Raw genomic sequence first — 22,206 nt, 5'->3', positions numbered from 1 at the left:
AATCACTTTTGATCTTTGTTATATCATCAGCATATAAACTTGCCAATACCTTTAGCATCTGCTTTTAAGGTCAAAAACTGGAAGTTAAGCCTAAGTCATGATGGCCGAACAATGGAGAAGGAGCCTCTTATCAAGGAGAGAGAGGGTAATGCTCAGGGGCAGGGCTCTCTCAGCATTTGCCAGCTCTGCTAAACACTAGGTCTCTGAGTTGACAAATAGCTGCAACTTGGGTATTTCCTCCAAAGGTTTTAAACCTGGGGAATGGCCCTGTAAATCTACCTGGACCTAATGAAGGCAAAACTAAAGACTTGCCTATCTCCAGCTCTCTAGATATTGCAGAGTCTGTTTTCAGACAGCCTGCTACAGAGGCAAGACAACCCTAAGTTTCTGGTGACTTGTGCTTCCAGGGATTTACCCTTATTTTAAAGGTGGCAGCATCCAACAGATCCATATCAGACGTTGGCAAGATGCCGCCTGTTTTAGGACACTTTCTGCTGCCTGCAAATTGCCGCAGCACCCCTCCAGGGCAAAGACATGCTACTCTTCCCTAATGTTTACTCACAGGGGTGACAAATCTGGTACATGCCATCTATCTCAAACGGCTATCCTAAGTGCCCTACCCTTCACCGTTTAAGCATCATACCATATAACTTATCACGTAACTCATTTTCTTTCACCATATAACTTATTTTCTTCAAACTCAGTTTATTCTCAAAAAATAAAAATTGAACATAGCTAAAACTAAGGATACCTCTGAAGCATTAGTTTGCTTTAACACTTCTCTTGTTCATACGTGTTTGATGTAATTATCCAATATACCATCATATAGCTTTTTCCAAACCTGACCTAATTCAGGGTGCAGGATAAATCCAAGCTAAGCATTTTACCTTTAGCAGAAGTGCAAGACATGCAGTAAACAAGGCAGACTATCAGAGAAACATGGTTCTGAAGGCAGGTTGGTGCTGCTCTAAAGAACAGATTATACACTTTATGCAATAACTTTTTTTTTTTTTTTAAGAGAATGATGATGCATGGAACTTTCCACAGGTAATCACTGATCGTATACTTCGGAGTGTCCAAACAGAAACCGCAAAGCTTGATAAACAGAGTGCTAAGCACTCACAATTGCAATCAAAATTGGCAGGTACTCTGATTTGAACACAAGTGTGTCCCAGAAGAGTTCCTAGTTTCCTTAAACTTGGCATCCAAAATTAGTAAACTCATTGGACTTAACTCCTTTGTGCCACAGCTTCCCAACCTAAATATGGGATAAGTCACCTCTACACTTCCTATAGGTCTTTTCGAAGTAAATTAATTGTTTGCCAAGTGTTCAAAAGTCCAGTGATGAGTGCCAAAGAAAAGTCCAGGAGGAAATTAATCATTCTGAACAGAGAGCAGTATTTGAATGGAGTCATGAGGCCACACGGAATAATGAGAATTAAAACAAAATACTGACTGCCTGCTCAGTAATTGAGCTTTGTGCATCCTGCGCATAGAATGAGGCAAGGGTTATTTAGAATAAAGAATCATGCATTTAAGCACTGTATCATAATGAAGGAAGGAGACATTCACATATGCATAATCTGAGCGCCTGACTTCACAGCTTCACTGTTTTCTTAACTGCAGTGTAATTAACACCTACCAATGATTTGGCAGAATTTTAAAGTTATTTTTATTTGTTATGCTTTCTAATTCCTCACAACTTTAAAACAAAGTTTACCACGTGTGATAATTGTTTATTAAGACAGCTATTCAAAGGCTTTGAAGCCTAGCAGTTGAAAAAGGAGACCCACTTTTGGGGACACACATCCTCAACTTCCCCATTCACTGGAATAAATCCCCAAAGAATTAGGTTCCATAAAGCTGACAGTAAGGCAGGAGATCCTCATCTCTAGATATTAACACTACAATCCAAAAGATTTAAAGATGCTCAAGCTCATTTTACATGATTATTGTTTGTTCAGCAGGTACCTCAATTAATTCAGAAACACCCAGTGGATTCTCAGACTCTGGGGCTTCTGGTCCGCCAGGCTTTGCTGCAACAGCAACAATAGGACACCCACAGAACCTGAAAGAGAGAAAAACTCCCACCATTAGGCCACAGATCTCCTACACACGTAAATTAGACTCACCTGACAATGAAGGCAGGGAAACTGCCTCAGATTCTGATTTCTGTTCTTCCCCCATGGTGAATAACTGACAATTTTTTTCTGGAGTTACTCTCATCTGTACTATTAGGCTTCCCTATGAAATTTTTAAGACTTTCAGCATTAGCCAGATTCAACTTTCAGTGGCAGTCATAAGTAAGACTTCATTTCAGAAACAAGGACCATTACTCAGGCTTATCGCAGTGACTTCGCATTCAAGCTATTTTACCTGGAGACTAATACAGGTTTTAACTTTCATTAAAACAATTACAATCCTAGCTGTAGTCATAATCTTCAAAACAGAAGCCAAATGGACGATGGCACACGATATCTGTCCGAGTCTGCAGACAGCCTGTAAGATCTGCAGACAGCAGAAAGATCTAATTCGACTAAAATCAAAATTTATGAAACAAATCTCAAACATGTAAAGCTTTTGAGAACAGCAGTACTTCCACAGCCAACCCCAGCTTAGTTTTTCTCTTTCAATAAATTTTATTCTCCAAGCCCTTATTATTCAGCAGCTTTTTTTAAGCCTCTTGATTGAATTTGTACCATTTGCTCCCTAAAACACAACCTATTGTTCACCTCATCTGATAGCTTGCTTTGCCTACATTTTGGAAAGGGAAATTAGATAAGTCAAGTTATTACTGCATTTTTGCAAAATTCAGGATTAACCATGTCAATTCATATATGTGAAGCAATGGAATAATAATCAGCAGTAAAACTAATAAGTGGTTGGTTCTCACAGATCCTTGATTCTTACACAATTGATTCAGGCAAAGTCTTGACCGCTGCCATCCTTGTGACTCCCCACAACAAAATCATAGATTTTTATCTCAAAAAGGGAATGAACTGGAGGAAAAGGGACAGTACCATGATAAAGAAAAATATGCTAGATTCTGCAGAGGGAGCTCATTTAGTGATGAAACTGTAATTTGGTACATAAGGTATTTTTTCTGTTTATATGCCATAAGTCTGAGGCATCTAGGAACAAAGGGTAATAAAAACGTGCACTGACAATTTCTGTGATTAACCATGAAACTCTTGGAAGTTTATTTTCACACAAGCCCTTTAGGGCAACGTATTAAAATAAATTTAAGTTTATGCTGAACCAAATGCCTTACTCCTTTTCCCATTTGCCAGAACTAACTGGAGTAATCATATAATGCTACTGGAGGCACTTCCAAACATGATTTGGCCCTACTAGAACTGTTACTCCACCACGCTAAATGTCAGAATTTAGACCCCTGCTGGGCAAAGATAAAAGCTGGCATGTGCAAAAAATTACGACAGTAGAAATTCCGTTCATAGAGACAGTTTGCTTTTACTTGCAGTATCTATCTATGGAACAAGCAAGTTTTGATTAGGTCAAATTTACAGGTGCAAATAAGACAGTTGCTTTTCTCTGCCTTTTTTTTTTCACCCTCCATGCAATATCCTGAAAACACAACAAGAATTCCCTCTGAAAACTGGTAACACCTACTCTTATAGATGCAACAGACTTCACTTTTTCGTAATATTAGGGTATTGTCCACGCATGCGTGTGTAGAGAAACACTCAGCGAGTAAACTAGTCTTGGAAAACACCTCACTGAGAAGTGTCTGAGGCAGCTGTCAGATGGTCTCAGCACGTGCTCTGCTAATAAAAGCAGTTTAATAAAAGTAGCTTAGAAACATAAAAACAGTTAAAAAGCATGCATTTGGAAATTCCAAGTCAAGTGGGAAAAGACTGTCAAGAAAAAACGCTTGCCCGACATACAACGGGACATGCACTTTACAATCAGCCCAGGCCAGCAAAGCTTTCAAAGCATCATAAAGCACAGACTACACTTGCAAAAAAAAAAAAAAAAAAAGGAATTTTTGTTATGGGAACAATACACAGACATCTGATGAAAGAGCATTTCTAGGATCCAGAGTTCAAATGAATAATTAAAACATTATGACAGACCACTTCTCTCCATGTGGTCTCACAGCTGTTGTGATCAGTTGATGCACATCCTTGTTTTAAAAAGGGGCTGGAGGAAAGGACCTCACAGTTAACATGGCCAGTGTTTCAAAAACGCACTTCCCCCTCAGTTTTGAGGGGGTATGCTAATTTTTAAGACATACTTGTAAGACCCACCTGTACTCCAGGATATAAAGAGAAGGTGTAATTCAGGCAGCGTACAAAAGTATTTCTGAATACCAGTTTCCTTACAAAGATTAGTATTCCTTTTATGAACATGCAACTAGAAAAGCAGTGTTTTCCTCTATCATTTGCAATACAGTATTGGACTAAATCAAGACTGAAGTATCACCTCCAGCAGTAATTACTGCCATGCAAATATAAATTTTAAAAGGAGGACAAAATAAATGAGTAGAATATGAAGATAAGCTCAGTTATTACAAAATCTTTAACTTCTTGGCATAGACTGTGGATATTTTAGATGAGAAAAACAAAATAACTATTAATTGCAATGCTACTTAATTCACATTCCATATAAAGGCATAATAAGTTTATTTGGTAACACAGTTAAGAAAACTTCAGAGATAATTATCTCAATGCTCTCTCCCCTGGGATTACCTGTGAACTTGATTAAACACCTATAAAAGACTGTTGTTCCAAAATGCCCTTTTGTTTTTCATATTGCAGGTACCTCCTTCCTCTACCTCCCCTGAAATAAGATGCAACAACCTACAGAGGAAAAACAATCCACCTGTATCTCTTTGCCCTCAAATCAAAAGCTGCTAGAGAGAATTGAGAGCTGTAGAATCCTGACTAGGTTCACAAGAGGAAATGTGACATTCTTGGTAACCTATGTACTATTCCAAGCAAAACAAACAGACCCACGTTACTGATGAGCTGGAAAGACAGATCTTCAAAGTCACTGTGGTAGCAGTTGCATAGTTGAAGAGGGACATTGCCCTACCATCACAAATAAGCTAAGCAAGAACAGCCGTATCCAGCCACGCTTTGCTCTTTTGTCCCTGGTGAAGTTCTGTCCTCTTTATGCTGAATCCTATTCCTTTCACTCTCAAAATCAAAATGTGACCCAACAGCTGTAAACATGGCAGTCAGCATCCCCTTAAAACCCTACGCAACATCAGCTGTGTGTCAATTTCTGTAACCACTGAGGGAGTACTGTGTCTATATTGTACCTTCCCATCTCCTAACAGCCACATTTTCATTCACCCATTATTTTCCTCAACTAGTTAAAGCAGAACACAACTGACAAAAACCAGCCCAGACAGAGTCACATTGCATTACAGAAACTTCAGGAACATCAATTAGATTCTTGGCACTACTGATCAGTCCCATACAAAGATAACTACAAGGCAGCTTTATCACCCTAGTTAGGGCAATCACATCTTCCACACTCGGTTACAGAAAAGCCCTCTTTCTTCTTTAGTTAAAAAAGAGAAATAGAACACATCTGGATCACAAGAAAAGTTACAAAAAAGGTTCTTCACCCAGCCCTTCTTGCTTTGTTTTATTCAATCTGAATTCAAGGCAGCCCTTTAAACTGAAAAGTTTCATTACACTCAAATATTTCTCCATACATGATACTTGCAGATGCAAATGCAGGACTGAATTTGAATTTCTGGTAATCTTTCCACTCTTTTCTCATCATCGTGGCAAGCTATATCTATATGAATATCTCATCCAGCAGGGACAAGATTAGCTGCATTTAGAAGTACGTTGAAAGTGAAATGTGGGTAAAGTATTTTTGTTACACACTAGCTGTTAACATTACTGTTAACTTACTTTGTATTTTCCAAGGTCTTCTGCATTTTCTTCGTCATCTTCTCAATGGCACTTTGTCTCTTCCCCTCTGGAAGGAGATCTATTTTGTTCAGAACTACCACCATCTTCTGGCAGGCGATTTGCCCAATTACCAAGCACTCTGCTGACTGTGTCTGCATCCCTTTTGTCACATCGATTACAAGCATCATCAAATCAATAATCTGGGCACCTGGAAAAGAATTCACAGTCAGTATTGTAGCAGCTTAAAGAGATTAAGGAACATTTTCTCAAATAGCTTCCATAAAAACTGCATGTATATGCACACATGTCCAGAAATATGAACAAAGCACAAACCAACACAGGCACCAAATGAATGCCTGGCAATTTTTGAAAAATAAGATTTAAGGAGTTTAAGCTATTATATATGTCCATCAGTTCATACAAAATATGCAAACCTATGATTGTTTACACATTCCTCCACATTAACAGTGTAAGGACATTATCACTACCTTTGAAAATAAGAGTCAGGTCTACCACATATCTGAAGAAATCCTTATAGTCACTCTACAGGAGCAAAAGCTGATTTAAACCCTGCAATGCTCATTTCCAATTCAGATCTACGTAACTCAAACATATACTTCATATCACAGCCATAAATAGATCAGATTTAGAACTGCGCTTTATAAAAAAAGCTTCTAAATTTTAGGCTACTTATTGTGCTCATGATGTAACTTTTAAAAATTATTTTTATTTTTTGAAGCATTGTTGCGATGAGCTCTTAATCCTCTGACTGAAGCAACTTTAATTCCATGGATTTAACTTAATTTTCCAGGAAGCTTTTCATGAATGTTGGGCCTTCCACTAATTACATTCAGAATTTTCCTGCCTCATTCCAGGTAACCGAAATACTCTGAATACCAAAAAGGCAGAGCACAACAAAGTTTACTGTTAAAAAAAAGAGAGCTTAAATATGAATACGAAAAACCAATCTAAAGCTGAACTAGCAGAAAATTACATTGGAAAAACACATTTTAAGAAATGTAGAAGAAATGTAAGAAAACATGCAAAATTGCAGCACTCCAGATTTAAGAGTTTTTAATATCTGTCTCAAGCTTTTGATTAGAAGAATATGAAATCGATGCAACTGTTCCTTGTTCTTTTGCTCTCTCCAACCCACTTTTTTTTTCAGTCTGTATAATTGCTATCACAACAGCTACCCTTGTTCATAGTTCCCATGAACTCTCAGGATAGGAAATCATTCTGAGGCTGAAGTGCATGGGTGAATGAGTGGGTGGGAACTACAACAAGAAAAAATTATGGTTACAAATGACTATTTTCAACCTACCAATGCTTTCATCTTGTAATAATGAATGCTAAATGTAAATAATGAATGCTTCAGAAAGCTAGCTGGGTAATTATGACATTTGCAAAGCTCCTGCAGACTTTTCTCCAGCCATTTCAAAAAATGCTCCAAGATAAATTAGAGATAGGCTCTGTCCCCAAAAGTATTTTTAATTTTTATAGTTTCAAGAATTGTGTTAATTTAGAACTTGCTTAGAGCATAAGCAACACCAGGACTGAATAAAAGACTCAGACACCACACAATAGCGCATATATAAAGAGTGGGAAGCACGAACAGCAACAAGTGAACAGCATGAAATTGTTCTAGGACAACACACTGAACAATCAAAACTCATGTACTTTTGTGAATGTATACAGCAGGGTTTGTCTTGTTTTAAAATAAAACTTAACACCCAGGTTTTGCATTAAACTACACCACAGACTAATTCTTACTACACAAATGACACCCTTAAAATGAATGGGAAATAATAATTAAAACCAAACCATGAAGTTAAATATGATCATTAATACCATAAAACGACGGGTCAAACGTTCAGTGACTTTGCAGCTTAAGTTTTAGCTAAGTCTGTTATGGCAATCGCTGTGCTCCGTAATCAAGCCCAAGTAACCAGATCTGATGAACCAGGACTTGAAAAGGGTGGCTGATCTGATGCCTTATGTATCCATCTCCTCCCTCCAACAGGAGACAAAATCTGCAGCGAAGCAGTTATGTGAAGTTTCAGTACAAGGGCCACTTTATCTTGAAATGCTAAATTAACTGCTTTGAACACATTTGTTATAAAGCAAACACTTTTAACTGCTGTATTTATAAATCTATTAGGAACACTTTAAAGAGCCATAAAACTCATCAGCCCAGTTGCTAGAAGGTTAAGAATGCCTACCTTGGGGCATTTCGTAGCAAAGAAAAGATGAACATAAGAAAAACTGTACAGTCCATGGAAAAACTCCAAAAACACCAGAAAATGTATCGAGACACTCCAGATAAAAATATATTACAGCCAAGGAAAACACAACACACTCATGTTAATGAATGTGGTTTAGGACAGCTGTTGGGCCTCCTCCAAATCCTTCACGAGCTAACTGGCCACAGAGATGCTGTGGATGACACAGAGGGCACTGTGGCATCGTCACCCATGAGGGGAGAGCAGGCACCTGCACAGGGTAGGAAGCTGCTGAACTTCAACAAAATTGTGAAACAAAGAGAGAGAGAGATCAGGGCACTGTTGATGGAAATACTTTAACTGTGTTCTGCTCAGGGCATGAGGATGTTTTGTACTTGCCTACTCACACATAGCAAGAGGTGAGTGCTCAAGTTTACAGGTCCCTCAAGCAACAAGGCAAAAAACCACAGATTTAGTTCCTCAGTTTTCTGAGACATTTAAACAAGACTTCTTTGACAACTTACCATCTTCCAAATCCCTATGTCTTCTCCTACCAAAATTTAGATTTTATTTCATAACCCATTTTCTTAGTTGCCCTTCACCCACACATAACAAACAGTTCCTTAACACCACAGTGAAGTTACCCAGGGAGACCAAAGCCAAGCATACAGGGATTCCAAGGGAAAAGCTCCTAATCAGGACAGTGAGCAAGTTACCTGTAAGAAGGTGACTAAACCATAGCCTCCCCCCACACACGTACCCTCTCCAGAGCATAGAGCATCTCCTTCCCAGCAGTTTTTCCCTTTAGCATGTAAATATAAGAGAGCTACAATGTGTTTAGCTTCATATTTGAAATTTAAATCACCTTTATCAGGCTATTAGTCAACTCACTACCTTGTTAGATTTCAGTCACCAAAAAGAACAATGTTCCTGAAGAATTTTCTACAGCAGAACAAGATTTAACTAAGGAAAGCTGAAGTAAGGACGGATTATATAAGCAGAAACTCCAAGAACAACAATAAACCACACTATAAACCCGCACTATTTGACCAGAGAAGGCCCACCACAGACTCTTGCGAGACATGGAACAAAGGAAACAAAACACTTTTTTTTTTTTTTTGTCTCAGAACAGGACAGAATATTGTCCTACACAGTCAAGATAAGGAACACTCATCTCTTCCACGTTCCTCAAGCTCTCAAAGCAGGCCAGCAAAGCTTGAAACAAACTTGAATGAAGCAGACACATATGCAGACCTGTCCTTTGAATACGGAAGCACAGCAATCAAGAAATTAAGCTAAACTAAGGTATTCAAATTATTTCCCCTACACAATAAAAGACAGCGTAATCTTCTTACTGCTGTTTCATCTATGAAAGAGGTGTTCAAAAACACTGAGAAAGAGTCCTCCTGAAGTGGGATTTCTCACTTAGCCTGAAAATGACCAACAATCAAAGTATCCTTCATGTAATGGCATACAGCTCTGTTATAGCCCTGTAAAAAGCAAATGAAACAAACTAGTCGTCATCCAAAAACACAAGGAAGGTGGTAGGGAGGGAAGAGAGAGGAATTATATTGCACGATAAGAAGCTAAACCGCAGTGAAAAACAAAGTAAAGAAGTAGACAGTCTACTGAGTGAGGAAAAACAAACAAAAGATAACACATGAACAGTGAGAATCTGGATGACAGCCAGATATGGGAGAAAGGCAACAAGACAGGCAGCACGGCATCCAAGAGAAGACTGCAAGCAAGTGTGCCAGCTGAACCTGGGGACTGCAGCACTCATCCAGCCCACAAAAGTGACAAGGATCACAGAACTCAGACATTAACAAAATATTTTCAGACAAGACAAAGAAAATGTCTACCCCTGCTTTGAATATTCAAGACCAATCCACTCTTGCTACTGAATTCTGGGCATATCTGACTGTGGCCAGTCATCAGGGAAGTAACTTACTGCCACCACTTGCAAATCAAATAGGATCCACACTGTGAGGACTGCAGGCACACACCCCATATTAGGCTGCATTCTTGTGTGGCCAAGCATAGTGGACTCCTAAGTAGGTTTGCACAATTTGAATTGCTTACTGGTTCTGAAAGCCAAAACATGAATGTTTTCCAAGTAGTCTATCGACTACACTAGATGAATCAGAGATTTAGATTACACCAAGTTTTAAATGTGCATAAGACAGCAGTTACCAGCAATTTGCTTCCTTAAACTGGACATGGGCTCCACTTCCCCAAGGCAAGAGCAAAACCATACCACCTGCTGCATGTGATTCATAGCAAGCTCTCACTCTTCGTCCTGGAACAGACTCACCAGCTGCTGAGGACACCCAAAAAGACAGATGGCCCAGAAGAATATCATGTATTAAAAAAGTATGCATTGACAAACTTCTAATCTTTAGTAGAAAATTCATTTCATTCTCTCTGCTTTTATGTTATTTAGTATATTACAACTTCACTCTTTTACCGAAATAGGAAGAAAGGCCTAAACACATTTCCAGGCAGCAAGGCTGCAGACCTTTGTGCCCTGCCTTATACATACGTTCCTCATACACGCTTAGAAACGCATCCACTTTGATTTCCACACAGCTTATATAAATAAAGCACACTTAATTTTGCTCACTGAAGCTAAAGTAGAGACTGAAGTATTCTACAATTTCTACATGTTGCTCTCTTATCTTTACACAAAAGAATACAAGGAATAAAACTAGATCTGTTATACCAGTATTCACAGGGAAACACCACAGCAGTGCCAAATCCCTAATGCTCTGCAGTTTTGAAAAATACAGCCTGTCACTGTTGTGTTTACTTTGGGACATTACATCTTACGGCAAATCGCCGTTAACCTCCATCACAGAAGCAGGGGCAGCTCCGCAAGTCCATGAACTCAACCCCCTTCTGTTTGTGCAACCTGCTGCATACCTGTAAATTACACACAAACTCCCACATCGAGCTGTGCAGAGAGGGAGCCATACAGCAAAGCACATCCACTGCAAGTTAAAACAGGCATTACTAGGCCTAGGGGGAAAAAAATAACACACATCACCTCTCCATCCCCCCAAAAAACAATTTTAGCCTCTCATTTTCTTCTATCGGCTCCGCTAGCTTCTTATCACTATTATACGTACACACAGTACACATTTTCAGAACAATAAGGTTATAAACTGCAAGCACTAAACTACCCGGCAATTTCAGCATCACTGAAAAGAACCACCAAAGGACATTTTCAATGAACATACAGAATCTCTGAATGGTTTTCTGTTCCACAAATGCAGATTAAGAATATCAGAGCACTTTTAACTACTACTACTAGTTTGGCAAGCATAAGCTCAGTATTGCATTACGTTCCCTAACCCAGCCACATAAAGCTGACGTGGCTCCACAGCAAGACCTGGGCGAGTGGAAGGACGAAGAACAGGAGGTGGGGTCCCCGTGTGAATCGTGCAAGGTTCCACATCCACCCCAGCATGAAAACAGACTGGCTGGGGGCTTCTTTAAGCTACTGTGTCCTCGTTTGAGGTAATCTTTTTAGCTGAATTTACACAAACAGTACAACTCCTGTTCACAGGCACCGAAAGGAAGCAGAAAATGGAATTTCAAATGTAAAAATAAAATAATTGTGGGCCATGGGCTGTAATTTGATTTCATGCTTTACAAGGAAATGAAAGAGGACTTCCTTAAACATACTTTTTTTTTCTTAAATATGCTTTTTACCATGTTAGGATTTCCTCTAGTGCTGAAGAGAAAATAGGATTGTAGAAAATGTGCTGTTCTCAAGTATCATTGCTACTCAGGGGCAAAGCTCTGTTTTAATGTGCACTTCCCATTCTGGGGAAGAGGAAATTCTTCAATTAATAAACCGGGTGGACTGAGGCGAGTTTTTAAGGTTTAATCAATTTCATCTGCACATAGGATAAAAAGACTGACTATTCTACCATTTTTGCCTCCCCTACTCTCCTTTAAAAAGAAGAAAAAAAAAATCAATGTTTTATTTTAAATTCTTTGAGGTTAGTATCTCCTGTCTCAGGAAATATTGTCTATATCATGCAGTGAGCATTAAACTTCCCCCTTCCCAGCCCCCCCTTTTTGTTAAGAATCTTATTCAGAAACTACTAAATTATTCTCTCCTTTCATATACAGTAACACCTTGGGAGATGCTACAAGTTGTACGGGATCTCGCCAGTTACCTTGGGGGAGGCATTGTGATGAATAAGGAAGATGTTGTGCAGGATATGAAATCTTCCAAAATTTAAACAGAAAAAGGAGGTTTGAGGGGGAGAGAGACATGCACGCAACTGGAGCGCATGAATTACACATGAAGAAACCCTCTGTAAAGCAATGCAAATCATGGATCAAAACCGATACCATAACGTTTGTTAGGAAACACTTTGAAAAGAACAGGAACTCATGGAGTTCAAGTGTCCCACCACCACTTCCCAGGCACGTCATTCCTAAATGTTTCAGCAGCTGGAAACACAAACAGGGAGCTGCGCAGCTTCAAACTCTGGATAGCTTGGAGTATCTCCGATAGCAAGGGTCAGACCAGCAACCCACAAGCCTTCTCTCTGAATGCACAGTAAAGCTTAGAATTATACGCGTATTTGATTTTTTTTTTGAACAATAAAGAAACCGCTGGTTGCGCAAATTCCCCTTAAATGAAAACCAGCCACTAAGCTCTTTCCTAAACTGAGAGCTACAAAGAGAAGGCAGGATGACCACAAGAACATATTCCTGAGAAGGCCATTTCTGATATGCCAAATAACCTTTTAGTTATTTATTTGTAATCCCAAATTCAACTCAACTATAAACAGTAAGTGATAGAACGAGAATTACCACTAAAGAATAAAAGGATTCTTTTGCTAAAAAGTAGCACAAGAATACACTCAGAATATACTTTATATTTCATCTCCCGGATGAACCAGTGTGCAACACTGTCCTGAAGATGTTAGAAGATATATGGGCCTTAATCTTTTCTTCGTCAAGTCAGCCAAGGATCTTTCTTGCTTGAATATTCTGACACGTCAGAAACACGTCTCTGTTCTCCAAAGGGAGGAAGTAACATAATTGGAACAAGTCAATAGGCTTGATAGACCATGCTGGGGAAGTATGAACACAAGCAGTAACATCTCCATGAAAATTATGAGAAGGATTGAGGGACATCATCTAACCATTTATGATTACATGCAGGCCCTGCTGTTGCAACACTGTGCATATGAATCTTATTTTAAACAGATTACTTGTGTTGAGAAACAACAATTGCAAGTGAAGGCAGCCTCAAAGAGGCATTACAATACAGGCAGAAAGAAGGTCAAGAGATCTTTTGCAAGACTTTCCATGGAAAGTAAGGAGTCCCACGTTGCCTTCAGCCTCTTTGGAGAAGTGTTCAAGACTGGGCCACCCCGGTAGCCCCAGACCCTGCTTCCCAAGATGATACAACTTGAAGGCAGCTGGCTCGACTTTGAGCACAGGCAGAACCAGAGGACCTCAGGAGGTCCCTTCCCATCTGAATTACATTTCTAGTAGGAAACAACTCTATAAGTAGAAAACAGGAGGAAAAAAGAAAAAAGTGTAGAACAAGAGATGTGCTCAGATGCATTTTTTAGGAACATTTGGAGATCCCAGCCCTAAGTAATTCATTATTACAAGAAGATATACTCACTTGTTCTGCCTGAAGCTTACAAGCTGATTATTTTAAAGACCATTATGCTCCTCTCTGGATGTTGTAATGCTTGCTAAAAAATTTGAACAAGCTTTCTCACTGCACCCCTCTGGTCCCACACAGGGCATCTGAACTCTGCCAGACTTCAGCTGGGAGCCACAGGGCAAGGGCAGCATCAGGGCGTTCAACCCCCAACAGGCAAGTACAGGAGGCTCAGGAGCTGAAGCAAGGTACTTGGAAAGCGAACAGAGATAAAGGTACACTTGACCCCGTGACACAGACAGAAACAGCATTGAGCTGCTGACTTGACATCTCTCTCTGTATTACTTTCAGTGACTCAATTATTCAGAAAACAGTACAGACTCGCACTGTGCAGCCAGCAGTGGTGGTTACAGAGAAGATGGATTCAGAGATCTTTGCTCTTTCTTTGGCTGAGGGAGATCAAAAGCATCAGTCTGAAAAGTGTCTGAACACCAGAGCACTGGAGTACCTCCTGAACGCCGCATTCCTTTTCTGCGACCTGTGCTACAGAGGTCAAGGGCAGCACAAAATGAAGAAAAACATTCAAGGTCAAAAAAAAATAAAATGCGAACAGCCTTTCAAGAAAGGAAAGATTTCTTTAATTGCTATTTTGAAATGGTTTTTTTTTTTTTTTTTTTTTTTTTTTTTAAGTCTCCTGATAAGGGAAAAAAGTTTTCTGTAAAAAGGACTGCTTATAATAGAAGAGGGACAATTCCAAAGCAAGGCAAGTACAGGAAGCTCTCATTATGATCCAAATAAATTCATTGACCAAACGTTAAAATTTGATGTAGTTTAAAAAAAAAAAAAGCCATACAACACACACACAACAATGAACACCATACACACAGAGACATTTAGTTTTTCCTCCACAGGCTCCCAAACAGAAATCACTACCAGAAAAGAGATCGCTGGGGATCTTTTTAATTTGGGTTACGTGGAATCATTTCCTACACTTTTCCTCCCTTCTGCAACACAACAGAAGCCAAGCACACCTAACCTTTTCCCAGGCTGCACGTAAAAGCAGTGAACAGCTGCAGCTGAGGATACACCATTCTACAGACAAGCGAGGGCTCCTCTCGACTTTAAGCATACTTTAGAAACACAAGAGGATTTTTTTCCCTTTACTCATATTGAAAAGATAAAACATACAAATCCAAAAGGCATTTCTACACACGCAGTTTCAAGCCAGGACAAGCACACACATTACTTAGTTATTGCATTAATACACTGCTCCATCCGCATACAGTCAGCTACCCAGACGCAGCCATCAGTGATGCAGGGCACACCAAAAGGCATCCGTCCATCCATCCACTCGCTCCAGCACATCCCGACCACAGCAGCTGCGGTTCCGTGAGCTGAGAAGTTCCTGCTTCCAGCTACACCTCCCCAGCGCTTTGCTTATCCAGGGGCGGATCAACAGCAGAGACTCAGCTTAAGGGCAGGGGTCCGAGGAGAGCTGGAGGCAGCAGGACCAGGCAGCCAGAAGCAGCAGGAAAGGCAAGCCGCCTGCCACTAGGGATGGGATTGTGTTGTGAACGGCTTGGCCTGCAGCACCGAAGCTTGGGGAGCTTGAGGGAAACTGGCAGCTCAGTGTGTTGTACGGAAGCGTTGGAGAAACTCATCACCGAATATGCATGTATTTACAGAAAACAAGTGCTGTTATTTTAGAAAGCTGCTGAGGCACATTGCATGCTGTACAATGCAAAATTGTTTTTATTTTTAGATGCAGTGGAAAATGGTGAAGCATTAGACTACATGAGGAATGTAATATTGAATACTACACTCAGATCTAGCCCCTTTCTGAAAAAGGAATCTGAAAGATAAAAGTGGCAACAAAAACAGGAAACAAGACAAATGCAGTAAGTACTTCAACTTTTTACAAAGAAAAATCCGCATTAACAGCATACAATGACAAAAGCACACAAAGTTGAGTAAGAGGAGGAAAGTAAAACCCCTCTGAAAAAGCACAAGCGGTTATACAATGGGGAAGTCTCGGACTCAGCGCTGGTAGGTACCACTTGGCCTCAGACAAACGAAGAGATGGATTTGATATTTACACAGCTAAGATTTAAGCTACGTACAGCTTGATTTTATCTCGTGTAAAAGGCATCAGGATGAAGTTTAAAGCAAAGGACGCTTCATTCTACCATTGACATGTTTGCTTTGACCCCCTGAAACTTTCACGTTGACCATATCCAAAGAAAATGTAGTAAATTAGATGAGTAACTACTAGGGTCTGACATTTCAATTCCTGTTCAAAATTTCAGTGACTGAAAAAAATACAAAATCATCATAAATGAATGTTCTCCCCCCACTGTCTTTAAGAAAGTAAATAATACTGCATTATAATGAAAGATACCATAATATGCAGCCCATGTTAAAACAGAGGTAAATAGCTATCTGAGAGAAAATATCATCCTTCTTCCATACGTATCAAAGTCCTTTTCTGTAATACCACATATTAACAGATATTTTCTGTATTGACAAGCAAGTCACAACCCGGACAGAAACCAGAAAGGACCTCTATTACTTTAAGGTTGAAAACATTAACTGTGGAGGGAGTTTTAAAAAAAAAAAAAAAAAAAAAAGGGCCTACCTACCTTAAAAACCCAACAAATCATTCTGAGTAGACACAAATGACCACTACAAAAAAAAAGTTAGCATTTGCTGAATTACACAACACCGTGGTATTTCAGCTGCATTAATTTTTCTTGACTTGAAGAAGGAAGTGCATAAATTGTGAATTAGTTAGCAAACATTAACTTTTTAAAGTGTCATTCACATATACATATATGCAAATGCAGATACCAATAAAGCTGGAAAGTTAAATATTCATGATACTGCATAAAACTAGAGTAAAAGTTAGCTAAAATTTCAGACTAGACGCTATGATACAGCTCATCGTTCCTGGAGTACAATCCATGACATATACCAGGAAAAAAGGCTATTGCGTACATTTGAAAGCAAAACAAAGCACAGGAGAAGAAAACAATTGGGTTGTTACCATTTGCGTTGCAACTTTTTTTGGTGCTACGAATTTGTATTACAGAGTGCAAAAAGGTTCAGTTCTTTAATTTGGCATCCAGACTATAAAACATCTCTAGAAGAAAAAGTCGTGTCAGATTTCTGGGTCCCCCAATGGCATAAGAAAATGGCACCTGTAATTCCACTGATTCACATCACAGGCTCAAACATAGAGGTTTGCAAGGAAGTGCAGTGTATTCTGCAGGGTTACTGAATTCCTGAAACAAGGTTTCTAAAACACTGTGACAATAAGTTGCACAGCAAATGCTATATTCATAATTTGGAGAAAAAGGAAGGTGTGGGGAAAAATATATTCAAAACACCACTTCAACCTCCTCAGGAGATACTGAGTGCTCAAGGTCCCATTCAGCTTTCCTGTGACTTTATAAGTGATTAGTTCAGGTTTCAAACTTCTTATTTAGAGATATTTTGTTTTGGTATCAAGGCTTGGTTTCAGACTGCTCTGTGAATTAAACTTAATGTAACATTACACTTGGGCCTTACACAGCTGATCATAAATGGCCCCTGATAGGCCATAAAGTCTTTAAAGTAAAAGCTGAAAAGCAAACAGGAGGGAAGAGATGAGATGAAAAATAGCATTTTTATAGTCTTGACTCATACCAGCTTTAATGCATGCTCTCTACGACCAAGTTTCAAAGAAAAAAAGAGGTAAACGTATTTGAATACCATAAAGGTATCATGGGGAGGGATTACCGAAAGGTGTGACCATTCTACACAATCCCTCCCTCCAAGAGAGGAGACAGTCTTTGAGGTTATTTCTAAGATCAAAAAGAGGGAACAGTGGCTAAAGAGTAGGAAAGGTATTATACATCCAGAAGAGTTACGGAATCACTGAAGCCGCCAGAACAAGGCCACAGGTCCATCCCCAGCTTCAGGAATGTTGCACTGAGGATTCTGAGATGCTTCACTAACCCGACAAATGCTGGAGTGGGAAGATGCGATGTGTGAAAGCCTTGGCAGCACCTACAGTCCTGGAAACCTCCAGGTCGTGGTTCACCTGCTACCTCCTGGATACCACAGGATCCTAAGGCTTCAGCCTACACCAAGGTACGGCATCGTCATTTGTGAGTTACGACAGCCACACAAACCTGAGTTTGTACAGAAGGGAGAAGAGAGGTGGCAAACACTGCTCATGTGCACCCATTTTCTTTCAAACCTGTTAGCTGCTTCTGGCAATGATTTTACTTTATTTTTAAATTTAACACTTCTCCATGAGCAGCACAAGTAAATTTTTTTTTTTAACTATTCATCTCTCTATAGGCATTTGAATATACTATTATACACATGCCCACCACTGAACTGAGGGGAAAACCAGATACCTGCACAGTACCTATACATTTTCTGTACGTGATATTCCATATCAGTAATGTTTTATACTCAGCCCTTCATCTTTTTCAAGTTCTTTTAGAATTCTTACAAGACGATACTGTTACATTAGCATATCTAGGACTCAATCACATCCGTGCCTGTGTTTCAATGCAAAAAGAAATAGCACATTTCAGAACTCCTTACACAAGCAATACACAACTTAAGTACTTGATTATCTTAGGATAAAGAGAGTGTATTATGGTTAATTACCAACTGTATTTTCCCCCCAAAGGACTGGAGAATTACCACAGAGCATCTATTGCCTCCCTCTGGGCACTTAAGAGTATTACTGAATTATGAACATCTACAAATGTCTCTTGGAATTTTTAAATGTATTTTAGTCACTTTATCTAAAGTCTTACTCTCAGTATTAGGTGACAGTAAGACTTTTTTCCCTTTATCTTTAGTGCTAACTTCTTAAAGTCCCAAATATCCTCACTGTGATTTCTTCATCCTTCCGCCACACCTTTGAAAGCTCAATCTAACCAGCAGCTTTGTGCAGCAGTCACAAAGTTAAGAATTACCATCACACACCACCTGGAGCTACACAGACTGACCCAAGTAAACATTTTTATGTGCAACTGTGCGCTTGTACTAAGTATAAATAGTAGTTTGCATTCACTGGGAAAACAGATATACAGATATGAAAGTTTTATCTCAAAAATTTACAATTCCATTAAACTGTTCCCTCCTAAAAATTCAAGCCCAACTACCCTCAAAGTCATGAAATGCACAGGGATCCCCAAGAAACGTGCAATTCTAACACTTTGGTCAGAAACTCGTTACTGGGTTCTCTCTCTCCACCTCTGCCAATTCAAGGACATCTATCTTACAATGCACCTGCAGCTTTAGGTAGTTTAAAAAACACCAATAAGAAATGGATTTTAGACCTCTTGCAGATCAAGAGCATATTTCTATGAGACTAATAAAAAATTAGTTTTCTTGAACAATTCTGCAAGTCACCAATCCAAGAGACAACCATTAACTCAGAAGATTTTAAATCATTCTATTAAAAACAAACAAAAAACTGCTTTCCAGTAAAGCTAGGAATAAATTAATGTGATTTTAACTCAAAGTATTTCAAGTCCTAAGCTGCCTTGTCTCCGTCTTTGAAATAAAGTACCCCAGAGGTCACGGACCCCACACCAAGGAGCTTGTTTTGTACTAAAATCCAGTACCATCTACTTACAACAACACTGCACGAAACACGCTGTACCCACAGAAGAGTTATGGTAGGCTACTGGAAGATTCATGCACAGCTCTCAGGCATTTTTCATCCGAGGCTGCTGAACAAGATTTTTTAAAGAAAAGAAATTAGAGAGTTTACATTTTCTCTTCCCCCTTTTTTTTTTTCCAGAAAAAAAATTAAAGACTGCTAGGGGCAAAGAAAAAAAGCATTCTTTAATTTTCTCTTCACCCTCCACAATACTGAAATAACATCAGTCAGGGTTATAAACATCTGTAATTGCCAAGGGAATGTACAATACACTCAGAAACTCCAGGCCCACATATCCTGTAGCCTTGCACTTCACAAACAAAAGGTTGGGGAAAGAAAGAGGGGGTGGGGTACAGGGAATAAAGGCTTAAAGATTAAAGTCACAGGCAGAGACAGACGGCTCCGTTTTTTAATAACTGAAAACACGAGTTCTGCCTGAATGTGCTCATTGTTTTACGGCAGGGGGGAGAGGCTACGCACGCTGGACTGGCTGGCGACAGAACTGCCTTTGCATCAAAAATAAGATTTACCAAAAGAAGGGAAAAAAGACACCACCCCCATGCCCTAATTTCCCCTCTTGTAGCATTTAATGATGCATTCAGGTAGAAATCAACAAGTTACCCCACCTTCCCTTTATTAAATTGGGAAATTTCACGACGGAAAGAAGTACCTGGTTGTAACAGCCGAACGGACACGACTGAGGAGATCTGATGGCTTTATGCTGTGAAGGGATACAGACTGCTACAAGAACAGTCGTACATAATAAATAGGCACGTCTATGAAACACAACTAGCCTATAAATCAGTATCTGATAGTTTATTTGCACAATAAAACCAACGCTGCAAGACTAAAGTATGTGATCTAAGCAGATTTCTGTATTGATTCAAGAAGTTCAGCTGTCATGGGGAAAGTTTTTTAAACCCCTCTGAAAAAAGTGTCTAGCAGCTATACTTTTAGCAAACAAGTTCATGAGTTGCATTCACTTCAGTCACTACACAAAATCAGTAGCTTAACGCATTGCTCTAGAATACTAAAAAAAATGAGTATGTTCCTGTTTTAAGGATTTTTTTTTTCCCCTCTCAAAACCTATGAGTACAAGATCCTGATGGCTACCTCAATATCCATGATTGCATACAGATTATTTAAAATTCATAGTATGTTTTGTATAAGGACATTCTTAGTATCTAAGAGGGGAAAATATGTCTTATGATTTATTTCCGTGAACAGATTTCAGTGCAGGAATGCTCAGGAGCCCATCTGAGTTCAGTTCCACTGCTAGGTGGGCAATGGACAACAGGTAAGCCACTAGTCTTTAAAGAAGAAAAACACACCACAGTAGATCATCCTTTCAGTTTTATTCTAATCTAGCTTTAGTTGTTACTATAACGGAGCTTTTGTTCTATTATATCATTTTTTACCTGCCAGCTTTGCTTTACATACAGGGAGAAAGGAGATAATTCAACAAGACAACAGGCTCTTTCATCTAAAACCATAAGACTCCCAGTCATAACTTTTGGGGGAAGCCTAAAATAAGGCACAGGGAGGCACACAACAGGAGTCAATGAAACGCAGCCGCCTGCCCAAAGCAAGCATGCTGTGCAGGGAGGAATCGGTGGCCACGCTGCACGGCTCTCTGGCCAAAGGCGTCAGACCTGGAATGCTCCAGCTACCATCCCTCCTTTGTTGAGGCAACACCTCAGCATCATCAGCCACTGGACGTCTTGTTGAGATTAAAAATATTGTGGAGAGCTACTGTCTGTTTAGCAAAGACAAAAACAGGGAGCCCATGTCAGAAAGGGAGGGGAAAAGAAAAGCCGAAACATGAGCTCATAAGCCAGCTATGGAGGATAAAGGCAGGCTTTGTTTTACTCCGCTCAAACCAAGTACGAGCAAGAGACTCATCACTGTTTTGAGCTTCAACTGCAAGAATTGTTTTGTATGCAGTACTACCAACTTCCCCCCCTCAGATAACTAAATTATCCCTCTTTCTCAGAAATAGCTTTGGCTGATGCTCATATCAAGTATTTAAGCACAGATGAAAACCCATGTAATAGATCATCATTCTGCCACTGACAGATGTTTTGACACTTTGGAAGCACATAAGCCATTTCTGTATAGTAAGCACAAGCCTTGGAAATGTGACTCATACCGTCCTGAAACAGGCAAATTAAAATACATATTTAAAAAAAATCACTTGGAGGACACGTTAGATACCTGGCCACACTCAGCAGAGTTGGGAAGAGTTACTAAACTGAAGATGCTTCTTTGGACAAAAGTTGCAATTCTTTAAGTTTTCAAATCTAGAAGTTGGTCCAAAACCACAAGATAACATTTAAAAATAGAGCCTTTGGGAGATGAGCGGAAAAACACTAGCAAAAGAGGTCTGTCCTCTGACAGAAACACTACCCACCAGGGCTGCCTCTAAAAGAGCTCAAGGGCAACAGTAAAAGACAGCAAGGGAAAGCACAGTCTGGATTCTAGTTTCTTGCTCTTAGGAAAAGGCGAAGAGGGTGGTAATTTACCGTGTACAACCAAATTGTACATGAAAGTTTAAAAACAGCCAATTAAAGCTAACATTATGGAATGGAACGGAGGGTCCAAGTGGAACGCATTAGATACGCATTCCAAACAATGGCTCGAGTCCGCCTGCAAGGCGGATACCGTACAAAGAAATACAAAGGGTCAAGAAGTTCTTCTCGAAGGGAACCCCAGCCTTGACCAGGAGCCATATGCTGTGCCCAGCCGACAGAGCGAGCCGCACGCTCACCACAGGGGAACAACAGC

General features: G+C 39.6%; 1 protein-coding gene across 1 annotated transcript in view; it reads right to left on the bottom strand.

Moving 5' to 3' along the window:
- EEFSEC (eukaryotic elongation factor, selenocysteine-tRNA specific) overlaps positions 1–22,206 on the bottom strand; it is a 124,796-nt gene that overhangs the window by 84,495 nt on the left and 18,095 nt on the right. The window contains exons 3-4 of the mRNA XM_035546846.2: positions 5,892–6,099; positions 1,972–2,068 (exon numbers count right to left, since the gene is read on the bottom strand). Coding sequence (XP_035402739.2) covers positions 1,972–2,068; positions 5,892–6,099 — 305 coding nt within the window. The remainder of the gene's footprint in view (positions 1–1,971; positions 2,069–5,891; positions 6,100–22,206) is intronic.

The sequence above is a fragment of the Cygnus atratus genome, chromosome 10, assembly GCF_013377495.2.
Source record: "Cygnus atratus isolate AKBS03 ecotype Queensland, Australia chromosome 10, CAtr_DNAZoo_HiC_assembly, whole genome shotgun sequence".
NCBI classification, from domain to species: Eukaryota; Metazoa; Chordata; class Aves; order Anseriformes; family Anatidae; genus Cygnus; species Cygnus atratus.
Note: the sequence above shows the minus strand (reverse complement) of the source record. Positions and strands in the feature narration are given on the sequence as shown.